Raw genomic sequence first — 26,632 nt, forward strand, 5'->3', positions numbered from 1 at the left:
TCCAGCGCCAGCGGGTGCTGCGGCGCCCCGCGGCGGCCGTGGGGGCGGAGGGGGGTGCCGGCCTAAGGCCGGTCTTTGAGTTCCCACTCCACGAGAATGAGGTGGGTAAAACGTAAACGCCCGGGCTCAGAAGTTGCTTTCGCAAGATTTGGCTTATTTTTTTGTATTTGTACAAATGAGGCCTTAGTACTAAAAGCCTCCCTGGGTGAATAAAAGGTTTTTCTGGGGCAGAAAATCGCAGTTTGGGCAACAAAATCGTACAGGCATCTTTTTCACACCTGCTCATGACCGAAATATTTTTTCCCTGTTGCATTAAGGGTTTTTTGCGAAAGAGAAGCTGAACCTCGCCCAGCAGCTGCTAGAGGGAAGGAGTCAGTGTAAGGCGGGAGCAGCAGGAGTGCCGGAGCAGGACACGCTGCTGACCCAGGAGGGGAAGCTGGGGATGCCCAAGGGACATTTCATCACTGTTCATCACTACCACTAAAATGTGTTTTAAAAGTGAAATTTGGTTCTGGAAGAAGAGTTTGAGAAGCTTTAACCTAGCTGATTGAGCTCACAGGCCTCGATATCGACTGCTGCTTGATTCCCTTCAGTTTGACCAAATTGCTTTGGTTAGGCTACTTAAGATGATTGTATACTTGTTTCCCTGTTTTCACAATTAAGTTAATTATATATTATAGAGCTGTAAAAACTAAAAAACTAATATTGAATGATATTTTGTCATATAACCAATTCCTGAACACTTTTTTTTTTTCTTCAGAATAAAAAAAACCCCTCAAGACAGGGAGGTTGGTGACCGATGGTCACCAGATCAGCAGCTTCAAAGGTTATCAAGAGTAACATCAAACTAATAGAAATAATGATGGAGCCCACTATTAACATAAACAGAAGGTTAATGCCGTCATTAATATGTACATGAGAATGCAAGAAGGGGAAGAGAATCTATGTAGTGGTTTTAGCGTTGGTTTTTATTTTCTTAAGAAGAAGAGCAGGACCAGAGCTTGGAACAGTCATGTTTTACCACAGGTACAGTGCTAAGTGTCAGAATAACTGAAGGCAGAGAGCAGCAGGCCGCCTTCAGTTGCCTTTGTCTTGCTTGCTTTAACATGGTTGGGGAATGCCGTTAGAACCATATGGGTAATAACATGAATTGGGTCATGTGTACAGTCTTGAATTTTTCCCAGTGTGATGTTTGGTGACTGCTGTGGGGCTACATTCAGCATTCCTTGGGTAGTGTATCAGTGTTAGGCTACTGGAGTAAATTTAAATTTAATAAATAGCACTTCTACCATTAACATATTGATAAATACTCCCCTCTGCTACTCCTGAATACTCAAAGAAGCTGCTGAGTTCCTTAGCTCTTCTTGGCTGAATCATTACAACTATAGTAGAGACAAAACTTGTCACTGATGTTCTTTGAAGAACTAAATGGCTCTGGGTTCAAGGGAGTAGCAGTGGATGTTGTATAGTGTCCTTGTAGTCAAATCACTGAGATGTAGAGTGGGTAAGTGGTTGAGGAGGTGCGTGGAATATTGGCTGGACTGTCATATTCAAAAGGTGTGATCAAATTGTGGTAGATATGTCCAGCTGATCCTTAGGGATCACTTCTTGGGCCAATATTGTTTAATGTCTTTATTAATGACCTAGGACAATGGGATGGAGGACATACATGGCAAACAGGGGCGTGACTGACAAGCTGGAGGCCCCTCCAGGTTCAGAGGGACTTCAACAGGCTGGAGAAACAGGCAGACAGGACATGACACTCAGCAAGGACCAAGTCCAGCACTGGGGATGCAGTAAATGGTGCACCGCTATGGGCTGCAGCCAGTTGGTTAGAAAGGACCTTTGCAGAAAAGGACGTAGGGGTTCCTGATGGAGAAGCAGTTGAACAGTTGAGCCCTGATGGGGGCCAGCAGCATCTTGGGCTGCGTTAGTTAGTAAGGGTGTCATATGCCAGAACTTTGGGAAGTGATTCTGATCCTCTGTGGCTCTTGTGAGACTGCGCTCTGTGTTGGACCACCCAGCACCAAACTTACATTACCATGCTGGAGCAAGCCCAGTAAGGGCAGCCCCTTGGTTAGTGGGCTGACCTACAAGGAGCGGCTGAGAAGATTGTGTTTTTTCAACCTTAAGAGCAGGTGAAGTGATAAAACAGTGGCTAATTATTTTCTTCTTCTGCTAATTAGGCTAATTTATGTGAAAAAAAATATTAGGAATTCAATCAGTGATAGCATCCGATGGTCTTCAAGAGAAAAACAGTATTTTTAAATCAATCAGTTTGAGTTTATAATTCTGTCCATTTTAATGTTGTTTATTACTCCTCTCTTCTGTAAGAGAAACTATGTGACCTTTTTAAAAAAAATGAAACTCCTGCATCAATCCAATCTTGCAAATATTTGTACATGTATTGGTCTTGCTGCAACCAGTTCAGATATTTTGAGGCCTATAGAGATCATTAGCCTGTCTAATTTGACCTGCTCTGTCTTGCAGGCCACTGCATTTCACCTGAACTTTCTTACATCAAACTTCCTAACCAGTGCGTTAACTAAAGCACGTCTTTTCTATTTATTTATTTTTTTTAAGACACTCTGTCTCAATTAAAAGTCATTGTGGCCATACCAATTATGTTTCCCAAATTGAGTTCACAGTTTTGTTTCCTTTTGGAGCCCTTTTCTAGGCAGTGAGTTCTCAGTGTCGTTCTCAAAATGCTGGCACCAACATGAAACCTAACATTCCCCTATAAGTCTCTTCTATGCCACAGACCATGGTAAAAAATCTCCTCTCCTATTTTTTTTAATGTACCATGTGTTGCATGTACTGGGACTGTACAAGTTCTTCCAGCTTCTTGATACCAGTGACAGTTGCAGGAGTAAATGAGGCATATGCAAACAGAATTTAGACATGAAACTTCAGCTGCATCTTGCCCTTCTTTCGTCTGGGATAGTGTTAATTTTTCTTCTTAGTAGCTAGAAAAGTGCTGTTTTGGATTCAGTATGGGATTTGGTATGAGAAGAATGTTGATAATACAATGATGTTTTCAGTTGTCGCTAAGAAATCAAAGACTTTCCAACTTCTTCCCACATCCTGCCCATGTTCAGGTGTACAAGAAACTGGGAGGGGGCGCAACCAGAGCACCAGGCCCAAATTTGCCAATGGAATATTCCATATCATGTAATGTCATGTTCAGTGTATAAAGAAGGGTCAGCCAGGAAGGGGGAGATTTCCTCTCTCGCTTCCAAGATTGTGGTATTGGGATCTTGTTTTTTGGGGGGGATTGCTAGCCAGGAACAGGCTGGGTATCAGTCAGTGAGGGTGAGCAATTGCATCTGTACTTTCTATTATTGTTACTGTTTTATTTCACTTATTAAGCTGTTTTTATCTGAACCTGTAAGTCTCCCTTTACCTTCCAATTCTATTATTCCCCAGGCCTGGGAGGGTGAGCAAGCAGCTGTGCAGTGTTTGGCTGCGGCTGGATTTAAAATTTCTGAAGAGAATCAAGTATTCTGATTGACAGATGTCAAATGAAAAATTTGTTCTGTAGCATCAGAAGGATGTATATGATCACAGTTCGTCAGAGGTTGTTTTCTTTTTTTTTTCTTCAATATTGGATTTACTTTGCCAAGTGAGATACTTAACTAGAATGACAGTTATTGTATTCTTCAAATAGTTGTTCAAATTCAGCATGTGTGGTTTTAAGACATACTGTGTAATTTCTCAACATGCTATTTCATGCTTACGTATGATGATCTCATGCATGTTATGCCCCCAAAATGCTGAAGCCATCCCATTTTAGTGTTTTTCAACATATGCAAAATGTTCAAATTAAAAAGAATATACAGTGCACTTTTACCACAGAACTTGTTTAATGTTTCCCCTTCTCTTTATGTTTGGTTTTGTTTGTTTTTTTTTTTGTGTACTATTCATTTTATGCAGCTGCCAAGATCATCTGGGTGTCAGTCAAGTGGGGGAAAGGGCAGTGACTGCAAATAAACTAGAAAACTGAATAGCTAACTGATCAGATGCTTAACATACTACTGAAATGAACAACTTGTGATTTTTGCTTTGAAGGGTGGTTTAACATTAAACGAAGTTTGGGACAACATGCAGCATCTTTGTTGCTCCACATCCTCTGAGAACATATCTGGTATCCGAAAGGAAAAACTGTTTGCCACATCACGTAAGTTTGTTTCTCACATCACATTGTCTTAATTTTAATCTTTTCAGATTGTAACATTGTGTAGTTTGGTTTACTTTTGCTATAAAGGCAACAAAGAGATTTTGTGTTAAAAATTTGAATGCATCAGATACAATTTCTTAGAAAATAGGAAGTTTGGAGGGGGTTGCCGTTATTTTTTTACCATAAAAATCCTTTGAGCTTTTCCCTAGCATGGCATCTACAGAAATTATTCTAATATTCAAAAGTGCTTCTATTACCTTCCTGAGAGTTTATTCTGGATACTTTCACCATACTGAAATCACTTTTCCTCCCTACAGTTACATAATGGAGATCTTAATTTTGTTGATGACTGTGTGACTGGGCAGGTGCTCCAGTCCTGACCTAAGCAGTAACTGACCCACAGCACTGACATACCTGGGCTGCGTAGGGAACTGTGGGAGATGCTGCAGGAAAAGTGGGACAGGAGGAGTCAGCCCTGCAGTAGGGGAGGGCCCTGCTCGCAGGTGTGCTGCTGAACCCTGCTGTGGCCCTGCCTACATCCATCCCAGCCTGCGGGGCTGGTTTGGACCCTGGTAGCAGTAGTCCCAAACTGATCAGTCAGATCAATTTTCAGGTTCTTTGTATGTATTTTTCACTTTTCCCCCCCAACACTAGTCTATATTGGTTCAAATAATCACACCCTCAGAAGATGGTAGTGCTTGGGCTTTTTATATATATAGGGCTAAAAAGCTGCTTTCATAAGGAAGGATGATGCCTTCTTTCACTGCTTAACTATAAAATTGTACACTAAACTAAAAGGTGATTAAAACAGCCCTGGCACTTTGAAATTATGTAGTTTTAATACTTTGAATCTTCAAGGGCACTTTGTTTTAATATATTTTGCCAACTTTCCCCCTGGCCCCAACACCCTGCATCTAGATTCCTCCAAAACAAGGCAAAACAGGAATTCATTTGAAGACAACCATGTGAAACAAGCTGACAGATCCTCTTATGATGAATGATTGGTACCTCCCAGGAGACCACCGAAAAGATTAACCTGAGTGTGGAACTTGAAACACAAACCCCATTCTGATTACAGTAGTGTTGATGCATAATCAACAAAAAGAAATCTAAGTTTACTGTCTGTTAGGGAATAATGCTCTTTAAAGCAAATGAATTGTAAACCTCTTATTCTAAAATGCAATCTGCAAGACTGTAATTTACTTGGTTTTGTAACATTGTCTTGCTTCTTTTTTAGCTTCATATCTTCCTAGAGCTGGTTTACTATTTTATCAGTGAATTTTTCTGATGCTACTGATACAACCTTAGAAGCCACAAGGTCTAACTGTTGCATGTGAAATATTCAGTAAATCTGAGAGTGTATTTCATGTCTTCATATCTTGACCTAATGTGCAAATGCATACTGGTCTTCACAACTGTTTTTCTAAATCTATTCTCCACCCTGTGTTTTTAGTAAGTTTTATCTAGAGAAAAAGATGATCCCGTATTTAATTTCTTTCCTACATAAAGGTGTAAGCTTCAAGTTTTAAATAAAGCTAATGCTTATTCTGAAAAGAGTATCCAGACTCAGTAGTTTAGTTTTGTTTTCTGTGTAAGGAATGAAGGGATTTTCCTGCATTAGTGTCATCGTAAACTGTTGTAACCCTCGATTTAAGTGATTTTACCCAATGAAGAAATTCAACAACATGGATTTAAAGTGCCATATCTCATTTTAATGTCAGTCTTTGCATTGGGAAGAGTTTATAGTATGACAGATTTTATTTTTGTATTGTTTTGGAATCCACCTAGGAAAGTCTCACATGTGACTGCAGTCTGTGAAGCTTATAAACATGTCAGTAATGTTGGTCAGGTTCTTTCAATAGAACAATTAATTTGATTTTGTGGGGACAAATTGATGTTAAACTTAACTGAGATATAATAGTAATTGGAAAGCACCAGCTGTAGAGCTTGATAAATTTCTTCATTCAAATAGAAGTATAACTTTTACAGAAGAGTCATACAGTCATTTGAAGACAAAGGATTCTTTAATATTAAGGGGAAATACCTGTATTTGACTAGCTGTGCCAGACAATGAAGTCACACATTAGCAAACAATCTGAAATTATTTTTGAAAATGATGAGTCTATATAGTTCAACAGTTGCAACCACAGTTGTAGCAGTAAACACAATTACAACCTTCTCTGCATGTTCCTCTAACTCACCACATGGGGTACAACCACATTAAAGAAAATGCAACCTCATTTTATTCACAATGACTGTTACCTGATGGATTCCCAACATAAAAAGCACTCTTTGACTTAATTTTTGTATTTCAGCAATGAGAGTGTTCTCAACCCTTACACTAATTTAAAAGGGGACTAGATTTGTCTAAGTTTCCATGTTAAGGCACAGTTCATGTGCAACAAATTGATGAAGTTATACTACATATTGTAAGATATTTAAACCAAAATATTGTAAAAATCCTTAGGACACAGCAAAAGATTTTAACCAGAGTGGCAGCTGAGTCAATCCTTCAGATCCCAACCATCAGTCATAGGGCTGCATGTTCAGTTCTTACCTTTGCTCTCCAACTCTGTATTAACAAGTTCTACATATAAGGTTGTACAATTTATGTGAAAAAAAAGATAGCTAGTCTTTCATTTGACAGAAGCAACACATCAGATACTGACTGGTGGAAGATTCTTTCAAAAACTATGAATTTTTATTTCTGAAGTCCCAACTCTCATTCCCCAAGCTCCACAGGATTAAACAAGGAAAACATTTTCCAAACAACACCTGCAAAAAGTAAAACATCCTGTTCCAGCATCCAAGTATGTACAAAAATGTTTTTGTATAATTACAAAACAGCTAAGCTTTTTTTTTTTCCCCCCCAATATATTCTTACACCAGAAATCCTGTAATAATACTCTAGAACATCGACAGAATGACTTTTAACTTTTTAAAGAGGGTGAAATTAAAGGGAATTTTTAATTTCTAATCTCTATCCCACCTTTCCAGCATGGTGGCATTGTTAGTTCTAGTTAAACAAGAGCATTGTTTACCTATATATCGAGGATTTTGTTCGATAGGGTCTGCTAAGAGACCTTGAGTTATTTCCAGCTTTACAACAGTTTCTCTAGAAATAGTTCTGCCAATTTTAACTTCTTTACATTTTGTGTAACTATCAGAATTTAAAAATTTATTTTAAAGCAGCATCAAAAATATAACAACACATAAAGAGATTTCTGCTTGTGTGCCATCAATTAAGCTAATAAAGTATACTATAACCAAGGCATCTTTTCTACAGGGAAGTAATTCTAAGATTTATTAATAAGATTTGCCTTATGACTAAATTCAGTACTGTACACAGCTTTAAAGTTTAAATATTCTTAGTATTCTATTGCCATAATTTTCTTTCCATTTGAGCACAGCTTTAGTAAATAAAAATATATGCACAAATATTTACTTCTGGTCTGTCATACTTTATGTATATTTATAACTAATACAAAATGTAAAAAGAAAGTAAGCATTTTAAATGTACATAATATACTTAAATAATTTCAATACATTTGCTGTTTGTTCCTTACAAACCCTTTGTTTAAAAAAAAAAGAAAAAATTTTATAAATACATTTTAGCTTTCAGTGAAAGGGGGAACAGTTGCCAAAGACGAACTTATTAAAAAATAGAATTTTATAATCTAGATATTCAAACCTATCTAGACAAAACATTAGTAAACATCTTTGTACTGCTATTAAAGCACAATAACTAATGGATGAAAAAAATAATCTAAGCACTTTTTATATTTTACTTTTGCTATAGGATCCTGTGTGTAAAAATTAGTTAAAATTAAAAAGGGGGACGTAAGGTGTGAAATAGTCACAGGATTCCAGTCATTCTAAAAACAGGTTGTAGTGGCTATCAATAAAGTCTTTCTATTATGTATTTGAAAGTGTGTTTATGGATTTCACAGTTTGCTATCAATATTTTGATAATGTGCAGATAGTTGCTTACTTCCTTTACAAGGCATCTGTTTACACAGACTTGACTGAAATATGTCTGTATTGTCTGACAACACTTATTTAAAAAAAGACATGGCTGTCTATGAAGTTAGGACCTTTTTTCTTTTTTTTTTTCTTTGGATTCTCAAATAACTTTTTCTTTGGATTATCAACAAACATTTGTATAGAAATCCTTTTTTGTTCTCATTTTACAATTTTCAAAGTCCAAGTACTTGCCCTTCAGAAGGAATCAACTGACATCTTTCTGTCCTTTGAAAATCAAGGTTAAATCAGTATTAACTCCCAGAATGTTATTTTAAGCACTATAAAGTGCAGAGGAAAACACCTCATCAAAATGGGTTAAGTCGTATTCCTGTTCCTAGGGGTGAAAAAGGATTCACTTTGGCCCACATCAAAGCATCGTTCAGTGAAACAGCAGATTTTCCATCTTCAAGGAAGAACACTGGACCCTGTACAGCAAAAATGTTTGGTGAGGAAAAGAAAAAGAAAGTCCACATGTATTATGTAAAGGCTACCACAACAGAAGAAACATTTTGTTTTATCTCAGAAGAATGTGAAAACTTCAGAAGAATGTGATTTACAACTGTCATCTATGTTTGTGCAAAAACTGTAACCCGCCAACTTAAAGCTTTGATAATAGTTACACATTATAAATTGAGTGAACTTGTTATGTTCCAAAATCTGGAGAACCCAACATTTCATAATCCTTAAGATTTTAGCTTTATTTGTAGTAATTGTGGTATTTTAAATATGTTTGTCAATTATTCCAGAGTTAATTTTAGTCTGAATTAGAAGCTGAGGTAACAAGTTTTCTTCCTTCAGAACACGGTACATATTTCATTGTGTTCGTCATTACCTGTGCTGATCTATGTGTTTCCTGATCGACAAAAACCCCAATATAATGCCTCCATAAATTGCTTGAAAACATGAAGTCTACAGAATAATTTAAAATGTTTGCTATGGAAGGACAAAATACTAATTTATCTGATGGAAGAGGAGCTATTTGCTAATTTCGTTATTTGACAAAATACAGTCTCAAACCTGCAATTCAGTTTAAGTGCCTTCTTAAAGGGTTATGCTCTGCAAACGTGCTACTTAAAACTTGTAAACCCATGCAATCAGGCTGCCGTACCTTAGTATTAACTAAGTGACATGTGAGCTGGTCCGCATACCTAAAGCAATGACTCCTAATATTCAGTAATCCAGAAAGAAGGATATTGTAGATGACAAGCTGGTGACACCATATTTGCTATTCTTGTTGGATGGAGTATAACAACAGCAGCTTTATGGGGCTGTTGGCAAATGTTGAGAGTATAGCCACAGTGACTGCTGGTCTGATATGGAAGTGTTGGCAGCAAGTTGGTTTTTTTTTTTAGACTTGAGGGTCTGGAGTTGTGAATTTTGTTTACCTTAAATATCCCACTAGCATTTTGCAGTCTCCAGTTTCTGACGCAAAACTATCCCTCTTAATCCCCAACCAATCATGTTACTCTTTGGGCTGGCATCTTGCACTGGACAGAGGAAATAGACTCATCCTCGTGTAAGGGAGGAACTGTCTGGAGACAGGAGCCTGAAGGTAGTGTTTTCAGGCTCTTGTCAACTTTCCCATTATGGAAATAACAACATATATGGAAGAGGTGTTAAAAGGACTGGTATGTTTTGATCATAAAGTTCTAGGTGAGTGATGAATAAATATATTTGAATATTTGTCCTCCAATATCTGGCTTTTAATTAATCATGAACTACAAGTTTTACAGTATGCATTTCAATAATGATAAAATACTAACTACAGAGTATTGTTAGTGTGTGGTTGTAGATAAATAATTTCCTGGTTTTTATTCAAGATGTGGTGAGGTAGTGGGCAAAGTTCTGTCTAAAGTTACATGCACTTTAGACAGAACATTTGGCAAAGGAAATCTGTCTTTCACATGGAAATTAAAAAGTTTTGGATTGGGAAACTAGGCAATTATTTGATTGGACAATTCTTAATATAGATTTTCTTATATAGTACTTGTTCTCTTTTAACTTCTGCTACTGTGACACCAGGGAAAAAAAATTTTTCTTCCCAAAGGATGGGAGACACCTTAGATTTGTGGCAACCTCACGACTAGTCAGTGCTGTCACCAAGAAAGAACTCAGCTCTCTGAAACCGTACCTGTATCCTTAGCCCTGTCAAACAAGAGATGTGAACATCTGAATGACTAGGGAGATTTGATCCAGTGACATAGTCGGGCCCAACCATTCCCTTCAGAGGCTCCTCTCGTATTCGTGATACGAGTGTTGAATACAGTGTTCTCTGTGATTCAGATGGCGGGGTGCATGGCAATTCATCGGTAGGCCTATGAACAAAAGACACTTGTTTTTCAACTACATGTCTTAATTTGTGTTAGAATTTGAGAGCCACAAAGTACTAATTGTTTACATTCATATTCAGATTTTACAAAGGAAGTAAATACTGCATTTACAACTAAATGATTAAATATTAATAGTCTAATTCATGGTAGTTTTATATTTTTCTACCTACTTGTTTAATTGAGTACAAGCTCTCCATGCCTCTAGTTCCTCAGAAAGCTGTTCAATTTTCAAAGGTACAGATACTTCCCGTCTTTTTAAAAGCTGACTGAAAAGGAATGCAAGTAATTGAAGTCCAAATTAATTTGAACGATGAATATTTTCTTAAAAGACAAACAAGATAGACAGTAGTAATATAAAACTATTTGTGATTGGATATGGAAATAACTTAATGGAAACAAATTGATCCTTCACAACAATCACTATATTAAACCTTATAAATATTAAATCACTAGATATAAAAGTATACCTTTTCATTTAAGTTTGATTTTAATTGTCCCTATTCAAACCTTATTTAAGCTTGTCTTTAGCTCTAGTTTTTAATTTGAGGCTGTTCTATATTGTAAGACTATATGTGTTCTTATTTCTTAATAGTGACAACTTTACTAAAATTAAAGATCCATTTTGCCTACATATAATGGATATGATAAAAATACAATTAGAGTAACACGGTTCAATACATGCTCTGAGACAGCCTTGTTTCACCTGATTACTTGCGGAAAACAGTTTCAAGACCCTTGCAGTGGATGCATTTTTTATTTATCAAAATATAATACAAGGGCCAGTTGTTGCCTGACCTAATTCAGCAAACTCCTATTTGTGTTACGAAGCCTTAGAAAAATCCATCTTAAGATGGGCTGGAATCTGAAAATCTATGAATCCTGAAAATATTGGGCAGTCTGAGAAAAAAATTTAGAGCAGTATTGTTCTGTGGTTCTTTAAATCCCAGGAAAACTTAAAGCATAACAGCCAAAGTATCACAAACCGAGTCTCACAGCTTGTTACTAGCCTATTAATTTCCATATCAGAATAGCCCTCCTGTAAAAGCTTATATTTCATCTTCCTTTTTTCCATATATAAGTCTGGAGGAGGAGCAAATCAAAAAAACAAACACATAAACAGTCCTTTTTCATTTATCCTCTCATCAAGATTCAGAGACGAGGATGGCTAAGAGGAAGAAAGTGTTGTTGAGACATCTAATGGGGAGAAGTTGAAGAAAAGGACTAAACACATTTCTGACGTTAAATTTATGTTGTTTAATTATACTTGTTAAGCAAATTTGATAAATATCAAGAGGTATAGGAAATCTCACAATTCTATTAAGGTATTAAAGGACTGGACAACATATATGCAACACATTCTTGAGGAAATGACCTGAAATTGTTGGCAAAGCTACAGTGGAGCAGTAACAGCATGGAAATCAGTGACATTTTGGAGCCAGCCTTGCTAGCCAGCAAGTCAGGTGACAACACCAAAAGGATCTGACAGTCCCAGATAGTGGGGGAAAAATGGAAATTAGTTAGTGGATAGCGGCATAGTTACCAAAACAGACAGGAAGACAAAACAAATGTGGTTATACTCTGAGGAAAGAACACTAAAGTATTGTACGTAAGCCTATTTTATTAATAAGGTAAGATAAAGATTATTGATCTTAATCTTTCTCCTTTCAAGTCCACATTGGTTGGTTCAAGTCCAAGTGGAACAAGTGGGGTTAGGTCAAGTCAAGTGTACCAAGTGAAATCAAGTGGGTCAGGTTGAACTGGATTGGGCAAGTCTGGTCAAGTCAAGTGGGCTGGATCAAGTCAAGCAGGCCAAGTCTGGTCACATCAAGTGGGTGAGGTCAAGTCAAGTCAATTGGATCAGTCTGAGCTGCTTCAAGTAAGTCAAGTCTAGTCAGGTGGTCTACTCAGGTCAAGTCAAGTCAGGTGACGGGTTGGTATTGAGTTGGGCCAAGTGGGCAGGATCAGGCCAGGTCAGATCAAGTGGGCCAGGTCAAGTGTTTTAAAGTCTGGGAATATCAAATTACTGAGTAAAAGAAGGCTATGATCTGTCATAATGGTGATGTGGTGGGATGGCTCCTATGACTGGAGTGTTGGAATGGAAGGATTCAGGCTCTTTAACAAGGACAGGCAGGGGAGATGAGGAGCAGGGATCAACCTCTATGTCACTGACCAGCTGGAGGGCACGGAGCTCTGCCTGGGGATGGATGAGGAGCCGACCGAGAGCTCATGGGTCAGGATTAAAGGGAGGGCAGGGACAGGGGATGTTTTGCTGGGGATCTGCTACAGGCCACCTGACCAGGACAACCGAGCAGATGAGGCCCTCTGTAGACAGACAGGAGCAGCCTCACATTCACAAGCCCTGGTCCTCATGGGGGACTTCAGCCATCCCAATATCTGTTGGAGGGACAACACAGCAGGGCATAAGCAATCCAGGAGGTTCCTGGAATGAGTTGATGATAACTTCCTTCTCCAAGTGATAGATGAGCCTATGAGGAGAAGTGCTATGCTGGACCGTGTTCCCATCAACAAGGAGGAGCAGGTGGGGAGTGTGAAGCTCAAGGGCAGCCTTGGCTGCAGTGACCATGAAATGGTGGAGTTCAGGATCCTTAAGACATCAAGGAGGGCACACAGCAAGCTCGCTACCCTGGACTTCAGGAGAGCAGACTTCAGCCTCTTCAGGGATCTGCTTGGCAGAGTAGCATGGGATAAAGCCCTGGAGGAGAGAGGGGCCTAAGAAAGCTGGTTGATATTCAAGGATCACCTCCTCCAAGCTCAGGAGTGATGCATCCTGACAAAGAGGAAGTCAAGTAAGAATGCCAGGAGGCCTGCATGGATGAACAAGGAGATCCTGGACAAACTCAGGCACAGAAAGGAAGCTTACAGAGCGTGGAAGCAAGGACAGGTGTCCTGGGAGGAATACAGAGAAACTGAGCAGCCAGGGATCAGGTTAGGAAGGCCAAAGCCCTGATGCAATTCACTCTTAACAGGGACATCAGGAGGAATAAAAGTTTCTATAGGTGTGTTGGTGATAACAGGACAACTAGGGCAAATGTTGACCCTCTCCAGAGGGAAATGGGAGACATGGTTACCCAGAACATGGAGTTGGCTGAGGTTCTGAATGACTTTTTTTCCTCAGTCTTCACCAGCAATAGCTCCAGCCACACCACTCAAGACACAGAAAGGAAAGGTGGGGACTGGAAGAATGAAGAACTGCACAGGAGAAGATCAGGTTTGAGACCATCAAAGGAACCTGAAAATGCAGTAGTCCATGGGACCTGATGAAGGAACATCTGAATGGACATCTGAAGGAATTGGTGGATGAAGCGTCTAAGCCACCATCCATCCTATTTGAGAAGTCATGGCAGTCCAGTGAAGTTCCCACTGATTGGCAAAGGGGAAGCATAACACCCATTTTTAAAAAGGGAAAATGGAAGACCTGGGGATCTACAGGCCAGTCAGTCTCACCTCTGTGTCGGGCAGGATTATGGAGCAGATCCTCCTGGAAACTGTGCTAAGGCACATGGAAAATAAGGAGGTGATTCGTGACAGCCGACATGGCTTCACTAAGGGCAAATCGTGCCTGACAAATCTGGTGGCCTTATCTGATGGGTTTATAGCATACACGGATAAGGAAAGAGCAACTGATGCCATCCAACTGGACTTTTGCAAAGCATTTGACCATGTCCCACACGACATCCCTGTCTGTAAATTGGGGAGACGTGGTTTTGACAGATGGACCACTCAGTGTATAAGGAATTGGCTGGATGGTTGCATTCAAAGAGTTGCGGTCAATGGCTCAATGTCCAAGTGACGAGTGGCATCCCCCAGAGATTGGTATTGGCAATGATGCCTTTTAACATCTTTGTTGGCAACACCGACAGTGTCATTGAGTGCAGCCTCAGCAAGTTTGCTGACGACACCAAGCTGTGTGTATAATGTATAAAGTAAAGAAGGTTCTATATGCAGGCATGGGTATATCCTTGTATCTTTATAACAGAACTGAGAATTCAGAGTTTTTTGTTGTTTGGTTGTTTGTTTTTTTTTTTGTGGGGGGAGGGGGAATGGGGAAGCGTGAACGATGTATGGCATTCATCTTACGTTACTGAAAACATAACATTACCTTGTATACTCATAAAGTGCGGGTACAATGCTATTGTACTGTCTTCTGATAGCAAGTAAAGCACCAATGTAACCACACAAAATCAGCAACTCGTTCCGAAACCTGTAGGTGGACAAGTATTAATCATGAACAATAACAAATACTTGCAAAAATACTAAACAAACTCATATTCTAATTATAATTTTAAAACCTAATGTATCCATCTGTTTTGTGAATATGTTTGTTGATTATGCTTACTTTATGTGATGTAATTGTTAAAACAGACTCCACCTGCTTTTCAGTTATTAAATTTTAAATAGCATGTACAACACACAGTTATTAAGCACAAGTATGTAAAGTTACAAAACCAATGTCGCTCAGACCTTTTAACGTGGTAAAACTCTAAGTGTAAGTAAAATTGCCCCATATATTAGTGTGGACTCTATTTTTGCCATGTTTCCCCACAGGCCACAGGTAAGAGATAAGCTTTTTGCTCCTTTTAGTTCTTCACATGTACACCTGTGCAGGCACTCAGGTCTAGCTTCAACAATCTGTCATAAAGGTGAACCACAGCTATTAAACTATTTTAGAGTTAATTCTGAGGGCAACAGCTCAAATTGCCTTAAAAATTTGAGATAGAAACCTGTATTATGTGGGGTACCACTGCTCTTTCTTCAGGAAGCTGAAACCAGAGCTGATCAAAGTCAGATTCTTCAAATAAAACCAACATTGATTCACTCATTGTAAATGCCCCACAGAGAAAGAAGCAGTAAAATACCTTTATAACTCCAAAAGTCTCCTTTAATAAAATGTTATAAGTAAGGAAAATATACTCACTCACTACATTTATGCAACACTAATCGTTCAGTGCGTATGTAACTCAGAAGATCAAGATAGGGACAGACTGAATCTAAAGTCCAATCTGAGCCACAAAGTTGTTCTGTTGAAAAACAGAAACAAAAATATCTCAAGAGGCAAGCTATAAAATTACTTAACGCTTTATAAGGTTTCTTTACCAAGTACTTACCTTTCACATACTGAATGCCAATAGGGAGAGCCTTTTCAGGTTCACTGCTTAACAGATAGTACTTTATAGTTTCGAATATATCCCCATCTGCCTGAATTGTCTCTGCCAACCGCATACATTCTTCTACATCAGGAAGATTACACTGGAAAACAAAGATTTTGCCAAAGCATTATTGTAACATTCAAACAATTCTCTAAGATGCAGAGAAATACTGAAGTTTGATCAAACTCCCACCGAGTCATCACTGTTTGAAGGACATACCTGCATATAATTAAGAATTAATTAAGAAAGCCATCTAGACCAGAGAACCACACAGAAGGAGAAGGTTCTGTAACTTTATTTTAAGCAGTATCAGCTTTCATTGCTAACGTTTTTGTGAACATTTTATTACTAATTAATAGATGTGCAGTCTAAGTTGAATTTTAAGGGATTTAGTGGAGCAGACCCTTTTGCTGCTGAGAAGGAAAGGGAGATTTAAGATTATAGACATACTACGTAAAACAATTCAGAACAGTACAGAAAGCTGATCTGCCAAGACATGAATAGGCTGCACTTCAGTGGTGAGGAAGCTATAAACCATACTGACAGGTAATTCTGAAGACCGTAAGTTACTTCAGGAAGTAACCTGTGTCATGGAAAGACTACACACAGAGTAGAATTAAAGAACTAAAGATCTTTTTGTGCAATACTGAAAATAAAATCAATGAAGACTAAGAGCAAAAAAGGATATGTCACATATATGACTATAAGTGATAAATTCATCCTACAGATTTATTTGGCCTTAAGTTTTCTGAAATTAGTAAACAAATCAATACATAACCTCTTGTTAATATTCAGGTAAATTCTTTTTAATTGTACCTTTTCATGAAGGTCATTTATTTCTGCTACACATCCAGGATAAAAAGCACATAGTTTTACTAACTGCAGTTTATTATCAGGAATCATCATAAGAAGATCAGCTGCTAAATCCCTGCACAAACAAAAGATGACATGTAGTTATTCTTGATGGTTTGTTATAGGAGGAAACTCTGTTTTCTCTTTTATATTCCTTTTATAAAGAAGAGTTTACTGAAAAAACCCAACTTTTTCCATAGAACTTCAGCCTCTAAGACTATTTTGGTGCAATGAATGAGGCTTAACCTATTAATCTTTTTGAGGAAGTCACGTGTTAATTTTCTGTTACTTTACTTGGTTGAATTAAACAGCTGTGCAATCCTAAAGCATCAGAACCACCTCAAAGTGAGATGGAAGAATGTGTGAGCAGGGATGGGAAGGGAGAATAGGACCTATCCAGTTTGAAAGAAGGTAAGATGCTAATGTGGTCCTGTGTCATGAAACTATCCTCAAAGGATTGAGGCCTCTAGAGCTCCATGACATCAGCATAAATTATCTCTCAGTTATCCATAATGGCTAGTGCTTCTGTGGCATTACAAAAGAAGAATTATACAAGAAAATAATGTAATACTCATTTTTATCCTTCTGAAAAGAAAATCGGTTTTAGCAAACTGACATTTCTGAAATAGTATCTTTTTATCATTTGTTACCTCCTCCTCAATACAACAATCAGCTGGAGGGAACACATGTAAATATTAAGAAATTATTTTGAAACAGTTTTTCTATTGAGCTTTTAATAACTGACTATTCTGGTTGTTCTGTGACTCTTCTATTCATGCAGACATTATTTCTCCTGTAACACACAAGACTGACTTGGACCTGTGTAAGGCAAAAACTCCTACTATGCTCTCCTGGCTTAAATGTGGTCTTTGGCTTAAAAATGTTTGAGTAAGCTACTATCCAATATTTGCAACTGCTTTTTATTCCACTTACAAGTACTGATCACAATTAAAAAATGAGAAAACTTATTTTAAGCTTATTTTTATCATCACGCTTAATGTCACACACTTTTCAAATCTCTCTTTCTATAAACAAGCAAAATACCTGTATCCAAGGGATGGAAAGCTAAAAGAAAGACATTGAAACAGTAATGAACAAAACTTTGTTTTGTATTCTTTCTTTACAGAAGAAAAATCTAATAGAAACTACAACCGCACATCTAAGGGTTAGGTTAACTGATTACAACAACAACAACAACAACAACAACAACAACAACAAGTTTTCCAATGCCTTTTGACAACCTAAAGAAGTTAATGCCAAAATGTCTTTGGCTAATGCTAAAAAATCTGTTATGCTATTACCATGCAATAACCACTTCTCCAAGTTACAGAAAGGCTTTTTCATAATATAGGATATTTCACAAGTTCTTAAACTATTTTCAGGATTTGCTACTCACACATACTCATCTTCATAGGCAATTTAACCATTTTAAAAAAGTGATTAGAAATTGTTCAGCCAAAAAACTGAAATCAAATATTTATTTAAAAAATCCAAAGAAGCCCTCATACAATGGCCTATAAATTGTGTTACATGGAATGTTTTTTTAAGAAGTAAATGGAAAACACTATCAGTATAAAGAACAAAATCAGGTGGCTGAGTCTGCATATGCAGAATTCAGTATGTCAAGTAAAATACCACTAGCCTTCTGAATAGTACAACATTGCTTTTAACAGCATTTAGGTGCTAAACACAAATAAAATGAAAATTATGTTCTTAAACAGTCACACATTTTCCTAAGGCTGTATATTTGGAAAGATGGGGAAGAACATGGGCATGGACGTTTAGTTTTGACTTTGATGTTTCAATTTTATATTTCAGAGCATTTCTAAAAAAACTCCAAACCCACAGCAACACCACCCCCACCCCCAACCCAAAACCAAAAAGCATTCCATCAATAACCGATTTAATTATTAACTCATCAAGGTCCTTGTGGTATTCCTTGAGGTGTCTACAATTAAGTGTGTCTCTACAATGAAATGTTTCCAGTTAATGGATATCCTTAAGCATAACAAGCAGTCAAACCAAAAAAAGAAGCCCTTTAAATATCAGAGGCTCTTGAACTCCAGCTTCCCCATACACGATCTTAATACATGCAGTGGACCGAGGGGTATTACACTGTGCCAGTATCTCTTTATTACAAAATATGGAGAGATTCAGGAATCTCTAATCTTTTCCTACAGAATAGAAAAATATGCTGTAATGGCTACAAATCAGAATCCAGGATTGCAGGCTGTAGTTGTAATAATAGGTGTTCAGTATAGCATATGAAACCCACTGACAAATCCAGATGTATACTTGGGCAATATGCAGGACATATAATTTTATGATATTTTATGATAATTTTATCACAAATACCCATATAGACTTCAGTGTACATATGCCATAAGTTTGCAGAGGTTTTATGTACATACACATAAATGCTGCACTGAGTACTTGTTACAGCACTGAGATCAGAACAAGCTTTTGTTACGGAACTGGAAAAGATATACACTGTTTTTCTTAACACCACATCCCTTATGAGGCTACATAAAAATCACTCTTCACAGTGAAGGCGGGGACATCAGAAAAAGAGCTTCAGAGACTTTTTAAAAGGTGCAGATGGAGGTTTAAACAACCCTGTTTAAACTGGTGCAATGCAGACATGCTAAATCATTGCAAAACCAAAGCATTTCCTATCTTATTGTTTTCTGCAGTGCTTTATTGTCTAAGGCAGGCTAAATGCTCTGTAGAGAGGAGTTCTACTATGTTTCTCTCAGGCTACATCTAGATATTTAAGCAAGTACCAACTGTAGCAGAAAAACTGATACTTAAATGAAGTATCTGTTTAAGCACATATTTTCTATGAAATATTAATTCTAAAACACCTGTACAGCTGCCAAATACCTTAAGAAGATTTTCTGCTTGTCATTGGTAAACAAAAAGCAGACCAAAACTGTATCCTTCAAAGTAAAACCACTACAAGGAGGAAAAAAAAATTGTGATAGTTTCCCCTATACACAACTGAGAAATTACTTACTCCTGCGGAAGTAAATAGTAATCCTGTTTCATCCTTAAATCTTGTCAGCTATCTTGTATTCCCAATACCAATATAAAACAATTCCTCAACCTCTTAGATTTTTATATTTTTCAAGCAAGTACTTAAAAATCACTTCACAGATCTTAATTAAACTTCTGTTCTTTTGACTTCATAATTCAGTTCTAGCCTTTCTTTGTCTGAAGCAGTCATTTTTACTCAGTACAGACTAGAATTTACTATGCTACCTATTGCCCAAGTATATTTTTTCAGTGGGTTTCATACTCTGTTTGACAATGACTCTTCTCTCATTTACAATGCATACATAATGTATTTTGAGATGAAAGCAGAATATTTGCAAGCCCTGTACTTCAAAGGTCTAATACAGCAATTCTTATTCAAGAAACAATTCCTATTCTACCTACCCATAGTGGTTTGGTCTCTATAAAAGTTTCAGAATGAAACACCTTTATTGTTTTGTCAGGGGGGGGGAGAAATATCTTCTTTGGATTAAGAAATTCTTACCATGTTGTTACTGTCATACATTTTCTTGCTAGTAATTCTAGGGCATAATGTGTTGCTTGTGCTGCACTTTCTCCTAAGACAGTACCCACACTGATTGCCAACTCCAGTTCATTTCCACGAATCAGGTTTGCCATCGCAAGCTTGCTCAATGAAAAAATTATATCATTAAGGGACACAAGCATTTCTGGGGATTCACCATGTTGAGCATATGACATTCATTTATGAGACTGCTTTTCACAGGAAAAAATATGCATTAATTAACGCAACTTTATAGATAATTTGGGTCTTTCAAAAGAGTCAATAATTGTGCACCAAGTGTTAATCAGTTTTTAAATAATCAAATAGATTTCCTTTAGCAGAATCCTCCTTTATTCAACCAAAGAGATTACATTAACATCATACCTAAGCAAGGTAGCAATTCCTTTCTAGTCTTAAGTAAGGACACTAGCTTTCAGAGTACATATTTCCTCTCTCTTTTGATGAAAGGAGACTCAAAAACCCCAAAACTAAACCAGGAAGGACTCTCCTGTTCTTACCCTCTTTGGGCAACTGGAGTTGTTAATAGACATAGCAGAATATTAAACAGTAAGAGATTACACAACAACTTGAAATATGTCTATTTTGAAATTCAGGCATTAACTGATTATTGCTTTCTCTCTGAACAGCTCATTAAGATGGAATTTTACTCATTTTGGGTGATAGAGGAGGAAGAACACGTTGAGTCAGCAACAACAAAATCCAGAGAGAACGACGAAAACAATTTGTGAAACTACAAACAAAATAAAAAAAAAAATCTAATAAAACATTTCCTACATGTCAGTCCTATTTTTGTACTGAGGGATGTTTTTTTTCCTATTTAATTCATCATTTAGACTGCAAACTCTTCAAGGTAGAGATTGCATCTTTTGTAGCACAATGAAGTTCAGTTCTGAATGGGCTTTTTGAGTCACTATAAACAGTAAACAGTAATACTTGTGTGTATATGCATATTTGTATTTAGGTACCTTATATTTTCTAACATAACAAGATACTGTATATATGAAAAAACAATTAAATAATGACATACTACTTTCTGTGCATGAGAGAAATCTTAAATTTAACAGAACCAGGGGAGTTTTGTGACTAACTTTAATATTGTAAGGATTAAACTCTCTATATAAACATATACAAAGCAAATACCAAGTAATACATTTTAGAATGTGGTCCATACATTTTGAAAAACAGTTAACATGTAGAGATGTACAAAGGAAGAAGTCAGTGCTGACCTTTCCATAGTTAAAGAGGAAAAAAAAAGGTACCTCTATATTTTCAACAGCCAGATGGCAACATGCTGCAAGCACTGCATGGCCATCCTGGAAATACCATTCTGCCAGTTCTTTACTGACCTTGTGCAGGAGCCTGCAAAAACAAAACATGAATTCTGCAAGATCACTTAAAGGTTGGGGTTCTTTGGCTCTTAATTTATGTGCAAGTCACCACATCTGCTTCTGCACGCTAAATTTATCCAAATTTACTCTCTATCTTACAGATAATGACTACTAGCTTTCAAAATGCAATCAGTTTGAGCTTCATCCACCGCTTATGTTGGTGCATATGCAGGTAGGTCAGTTTCCCAAAATCTACATCAAGATGGAAATGTCTCTTCAGATTGACAGAAGAAAAATCAAATATTTGGATATTCATTCAGTACCTGTGAACTCTGCAAAAATCTCTAATTGCTCAAAAATTGCACATGTAAATGAAGTGACTACACAGCCTCCAAGCTGCTTTTGTTACTACACATAGAACTTGATAATGTAATTTAGGTTTCTGAGCACTCTTCTAAACAAGGACAGATGCATGGTTTCTTTTATGGGCACATACACTGAAAATATGGCCATTAGTTTACATTGTTGGAAACTTCACTGATGATAAACAGCAAAGCTTCAGGAGGAGAAGGTGCATAAAACATAGGGTCTCACAGATACTCATTAATGCTAATTCTTACTCTACTTACCAAAAAAATTAAGTTAATATGCTACATATTTAAACATACTTAAGTGCATAGGAATGCACCTTAAATATCATGCAAATGAAAAGCATATTTATAACTACAATACATACCTACAAAAAAATCCATTTGGTGCCAGAAGGCGGCACAACAGGGGAATTATTCAGTGTATCATCAGTTAGTAATTCTATCAACCAAGTACTAGAAGATGTAGTATTTTGTTGTGAAATTCTACATTGATGATGCCAAATTAAACCACTAGAGTTTATCTTGCTTGATCACTTTACATGCTGCACTAAAATGAGGCTTTAGCTATAAACTAGAACAACTTACTCGTTATAATCATCTGTATTGTTTCCACCAGAATTTGAAGATCCACTTGTTGTGGAGAGTGGTGACATCTGTATATTTCCCTCACAAGCTGCCTAGAAGTGAATAAAAAAAAAAAAGGAGGATTAATGAATGAACCATTCAAACTGAATATGAAATGTGATTTTTCAACTACAAAAAATAATTTAAGATCTATAAAAATTCTTCTAAAGCCCAGTTATAACAAAGGAAATGTTTAAACCAGTTAACTTACTCATAGCTAAATCTTAGCATACCTGTATCCAGCCATACAAAAATTCTCCAGAAGCAAGACCTCTTCCTTTTTATGCATTTGTACAGGATTTTTCCAGCATTTGAATAAGTTTAAAATGGACAGAGGGCTATAACCTTGATTTTTACACCCCAAGGAGCAAGTGGCTGTGAGTGAAGGATGAACTCCATAGATACTCCTCAGTAGTTATACCAGTAAATCTGGAAAGCTTTATATAGAGGCATAAGCTGAAACTTCTAATGTCTGGCAACAAATTATTTCTAACATTAAATGAGAAGAGATCAGTGTGGGTCAAAAGAAAATTCTTTCATGTGCTTTAAGGTGTAGCTGAGTTAACATTAAAACTCAGGGCTCAGTTAAAAGAGAAAGGTAGTCCTGTTATCTTATTGCTTAATATTAGCTGATTAAACTTCTAAGACAAAGACTAATTTATGAATTGCAATAAAAGTAACTCCCTGCAACGTCTCTCTTAAAAGAAAAATTAGATCTTTCTAAAGCTTTAAGGTCCTTTAAGGTTCAAACATTATAACTTGTTAAATTTAAGCATAACTCAGAGTTCCATTCTATTCAGCTATTCTATTCTATTCAGTGTACTATTCAGCTGCTATTAGAAAAAGAACTTACAGGTAGTTTTTAAAGGAAAAATTCATGTGCATTATTAAAGTTCTTATCTCTGAGGCAACTGACTGTTCAAGAACAGGTAGGCATGAGAGAATGTACCAGGGACAAATCTTGGCATTTTATTTAACAAACTATATTAACTATATAGAAATTACTCAAAAATAATAAATGAATGGTGAGAAAGAGTAAAACAAAGTATCAGTCTTGAATGTTTTGTGTGCCCTTTAAGTTGTGTTTACATTAGGAACCAGAAAGGACAAATGTGCTTTTAGTAATCTCTTGTACTGTTTTTTTGCATTAATTTGAACGTTTCATTTCCTATATTGATTACTACTGCAATTGAGTACTTTCACCCGAAGATGCTATAGGAGGTAGTATAACCAAGATCTCAGCAGAAATGCAAGAGAAATCCTACATGTCTTTGATGTTAAGGGCAATACTGACTGCTGAAAGTCATGTTAGTTTTCTACTTCAACCAAGACTGTATACATCAGTTTTCATTATGGGCAATTTAGAAGAATCAGGCTTAAAATTTGTAAACACGAGATAACTTTTTATGACTTCTGCATAAAAACTAATCAATATAACACAAAAGTAAAGAGTAAGTATCATTATTTAGCCATTTTTCAAAAATGAACAGAGCCTTTTAAATATGTTTGTCATCAGAGTTAGAAATGAATAGCTTAATACATCTCCCACACTGTAATAATACCTGTGCAACAAGAAGAGCTTCTTTAAGCTGGCCTCTTGAAGTAAAGAAAGAAACTAGTTTCTTCACATCTCCAATAGCTATACAGTATGGGATGACATCATCACTTTCTTCCTGAATTAACTGATCAGCTCTCCTAATTGAACAAATGAATAAACAGACAAGAGAGATCTACATAGATACATATATTGCTGAAATACTCTACAGTTCTATCCCAAACCTTAATGAATAAAAAGTAAGATCACTGGAATGCTGTAGCAAAAGCAAAGTACAACTGATAGTAGTATCCATCCTTCTTACTTGTCTGTGTCCTTTTGTGGACAGAAGCTACAATTCAGCATCATATTTTTATTACCTTACCTTTGCATTAACTTCCTCCAATATTTCATTGATACACCAGGTGCAACTGAGAGAGCTTTGTCCCACTAGAAAAAAGCAGCAATACATTTAACCTGATCATTTTATTTTAAGAAACAGCTGTATTTTTCACTAGTTTCCTGTTTCTTCCATTAAAAATAAATTTGTCAAGAGATTAAATAAGGAATGAGCTATGCATTAGACTGCATATGTTAAAAACTATATAATTGGAGCAAGATCACTCTTTTCTGGACTTGTGACCCATTTTGTTGCTACCCCATCTATGCTAGGGTAGCTGGTTTTCAGAAATTTCATATTTTATTGTTCTTCAATAATATTCTGATATTTTACCTCTCCAAGTTCTACCATTAGTTCACAATATCGCTGAATTTGTCCTAATCTTAAATGTATTTCTGCAGCTTCCTTAAGCCTTTCCTCTTTGCTTGGTGCACCAATACCACCTCCATACTTGGACATTTTTACTGTTGTCAGTTCTTGTGCCTTGGACTGAAGGAAAGCAAAACAAAAGATTAAAAAAAGTCAAAAAACCCAACAGTTTTCTATGATGAAAACAAGATTTGTTAAGAATGAAGTAGTATCAAACATTACAATGGAATATAAAGGCTATCATTTAAGAAAAAAAACTTTTTGAGAAAAGGCTAATTGTAAGAAATTACAATGAGATTACAGTGAACTATTGCATTGTCACCAAAGTAACTGTGTTATGTGTTTTGTTGGACACATACATTTGCCTGGGTTATCTTTCTTTAATCTCTTCTACATATACTTTTAATTCTCAACCATTTTCTCACATGTAATAATAATTCACTCAGATGACCATCATAAAAATCTTGATAATTTTGAAAAAAAAAAAAAAAAAAAAAAGTAAACATAAACTATACAGTGCTGGAAATGGTACTTATTATCATTATAATGATGTCCACATAAAGAAAGAATAAAGAGAGTAGGCTCGACCTGTGTCCTGATCTGTCATAACAGATTAACCTTATGACCAATAAATGATTTATATTCTCAACCACTGCATGTTTTATATTAGTTGAAGAGGTAAGACAAAATTTCTCCACCTGGCAGAGTTTGAGAAACAATTTGCAACAGGATATTTAAATTAATAAAAAAATATTTAAATAAATATAAAAATATTTTTAATAAATATAAAATTTTTAATTTAAATTTTTTTAAAAATTTAAAGGCAAAAGTAGCTTCACTTCACATTTCAAGAATTCTCAGTTTAAATCTATTGTCAATGCATGTAAGACAGAGTTTGACTATTCATGGCTTTACAATACCATATAAGGAGGATAAAGAATGGATTTTGAACATTCTTCACCAAAATAAACTGTAATATACATAAATGGCAGTTACTGAGAAAGGCATATTTTTTTAAAACAAACTGTTACTTCTTTACTTGGCACCTTATTTTTTTTATTGTTTTCATGCTGAAGTCTCCAATGTATCCTCTTTGTTTACTAGAAACAGAAAAAAACACACAGGTTCTAGGTCCCTACTTCATCCTGAAGTGTCTAGGTGCTGCAATATCTAGGTGCATTATCCAGTTTCCTAAGAAAAAAATGGTATTAGCAGCCATACAAGCAGTCAGCATCACCCTACCCCTACTTCCTGTTAAAGTCCTCAAGCAAGATTCTGAATCAGCAAAACCAGAACAAAAATCTTTTAATTAATACGAACACTTAATCCAGATCCACAGAATGATCAGAAATTACTGTAGTTACTCTAGGTCACCTCAATTATATCTGCATGAAATCATGTTGCAAGGATAAACAGACTTCTTGCACTGCATGAGTCAAGAATTAATGCAGACTTCTCAGGATAACTGGCTGAGAAAATGGGCTTTTGGACACATGGACACACATACACAGAGCTTCGTAGTATAGGAAGTAGGTAGCATGGGGAATAAACAACCTAGAGACATGTGCATGCCTTGGGGGCTACAGTCTTACTAGCATCACAGAGATGTGGTGGGATGGCTCCTATGATTGGAGTGTTGGAATGGAAGGATTCAGGCTCTTTAACAAGGACAGGCAGGGGAGATGAGGAGCAGGGATCAACCTCTATGTCACTGACCAGCTGGAGGGCACGGAGATCTGCCTGAGGATGGATGAGGAGCCGACCAAGAGCTCATGGGTCAGGATTAAAGGGAGGGCAGGGACAGGGGATGTTTTGCTGGGGATCTGCTACAGGCCACCTGACCAGGACAACCGAGCAGATGAGGCCCTCTGTAGACAGA

General features: G+C 36.8%; 1 protein-coding gene across 8 annotated transcripts in view; it reads right to left on the reverse strand.

The window, feature by feature from the left end:
- Window positions 1–7,760: 7,760 nt before the first annotated feature.
- WDR17 (WD repeat domain 17) overlaps window positions 7,761–26,632 on the reverse strand; it is a 66,370-nt gene continuing 47,498 nt past the window's right edge. For 6 of the 8 annotated variants that reach the window (XM_026847255.1, XM_026847256.1, XM_026847252.1 and 3 more), the window contains 15 exons: window positions 24,718–24,873; window positions 24,370–24,434; window positions 24,013–24,145; window positions 22,412–22,503; window positions 21,387–21,486; window positions 20,089–20,228; window positions 19,434–19,505; window positions 17,595–17,615; window positions 16,515–16,626; window positions 15,657–15,798; window positions 15,467–15,569; window positions 14,651–14,752; window positions 10,701–10,796; window positions 10,332–10,515; window positions 7,761–8,625 (listed from right to left, as the gene is read on the reverse strand). In XM_026847255.1, coding sequence (XP_026703056.1) covers window positions 8,506–8,625; window positions 10,332–10,515; window positions 10,701–10,796; window positions 14,651–14,752; window positions 15,467–15,569; window positions 15,657–15,798; window positions 16,515–16,626; window positions 17,595–17,615; window positions 19,434–19,505; window positions 20,089–20,228; window positions 21,387–21,486; window positions 22,412–22,503; window positions 24,013–24,145; window positions 24,370–24,434; window positions 24,718–24,873 — 1,638 coding nt within the window. In that variant the 3' untranslated portion in view covers window positions 7,761–8,505. Of the gene's footprint in view, window positions 8,626–10,331; window positions 10,516–10,700; window positions 10,797–14,650; window positions 14,753–15,466; window positions 15,570–15,656; window positions 15,799–16,514; window positions 16,627–17,594; window positions 17,616–19,433; window positions 19,506–20,088; window positions 20,229–21,386; window positions 21,487–22,411; window positions 22,504–24,012; window positions 24,146–24,369; window positions 24,435–24,717; window positions 24,874–26,632 lie in introns of those variants that run through there. The other 2 variants (XM_026847253.1, XR_003398244.1) reach the window with 2 other exon arrangements.

This window comes from Athene cunicularia (assembly GCF_003259725.1).
Source record: "Athene cunicularia isolate RWA chromosome 4 unlocalized genomic scaffold, athCun1 chr4_part1, whole genome shotgun sequence".
NCBI lineage: Eukaryota > Metazoa > Chordata > Aves > Strigiformes > Strigidae > Athene > Athene cunicularia.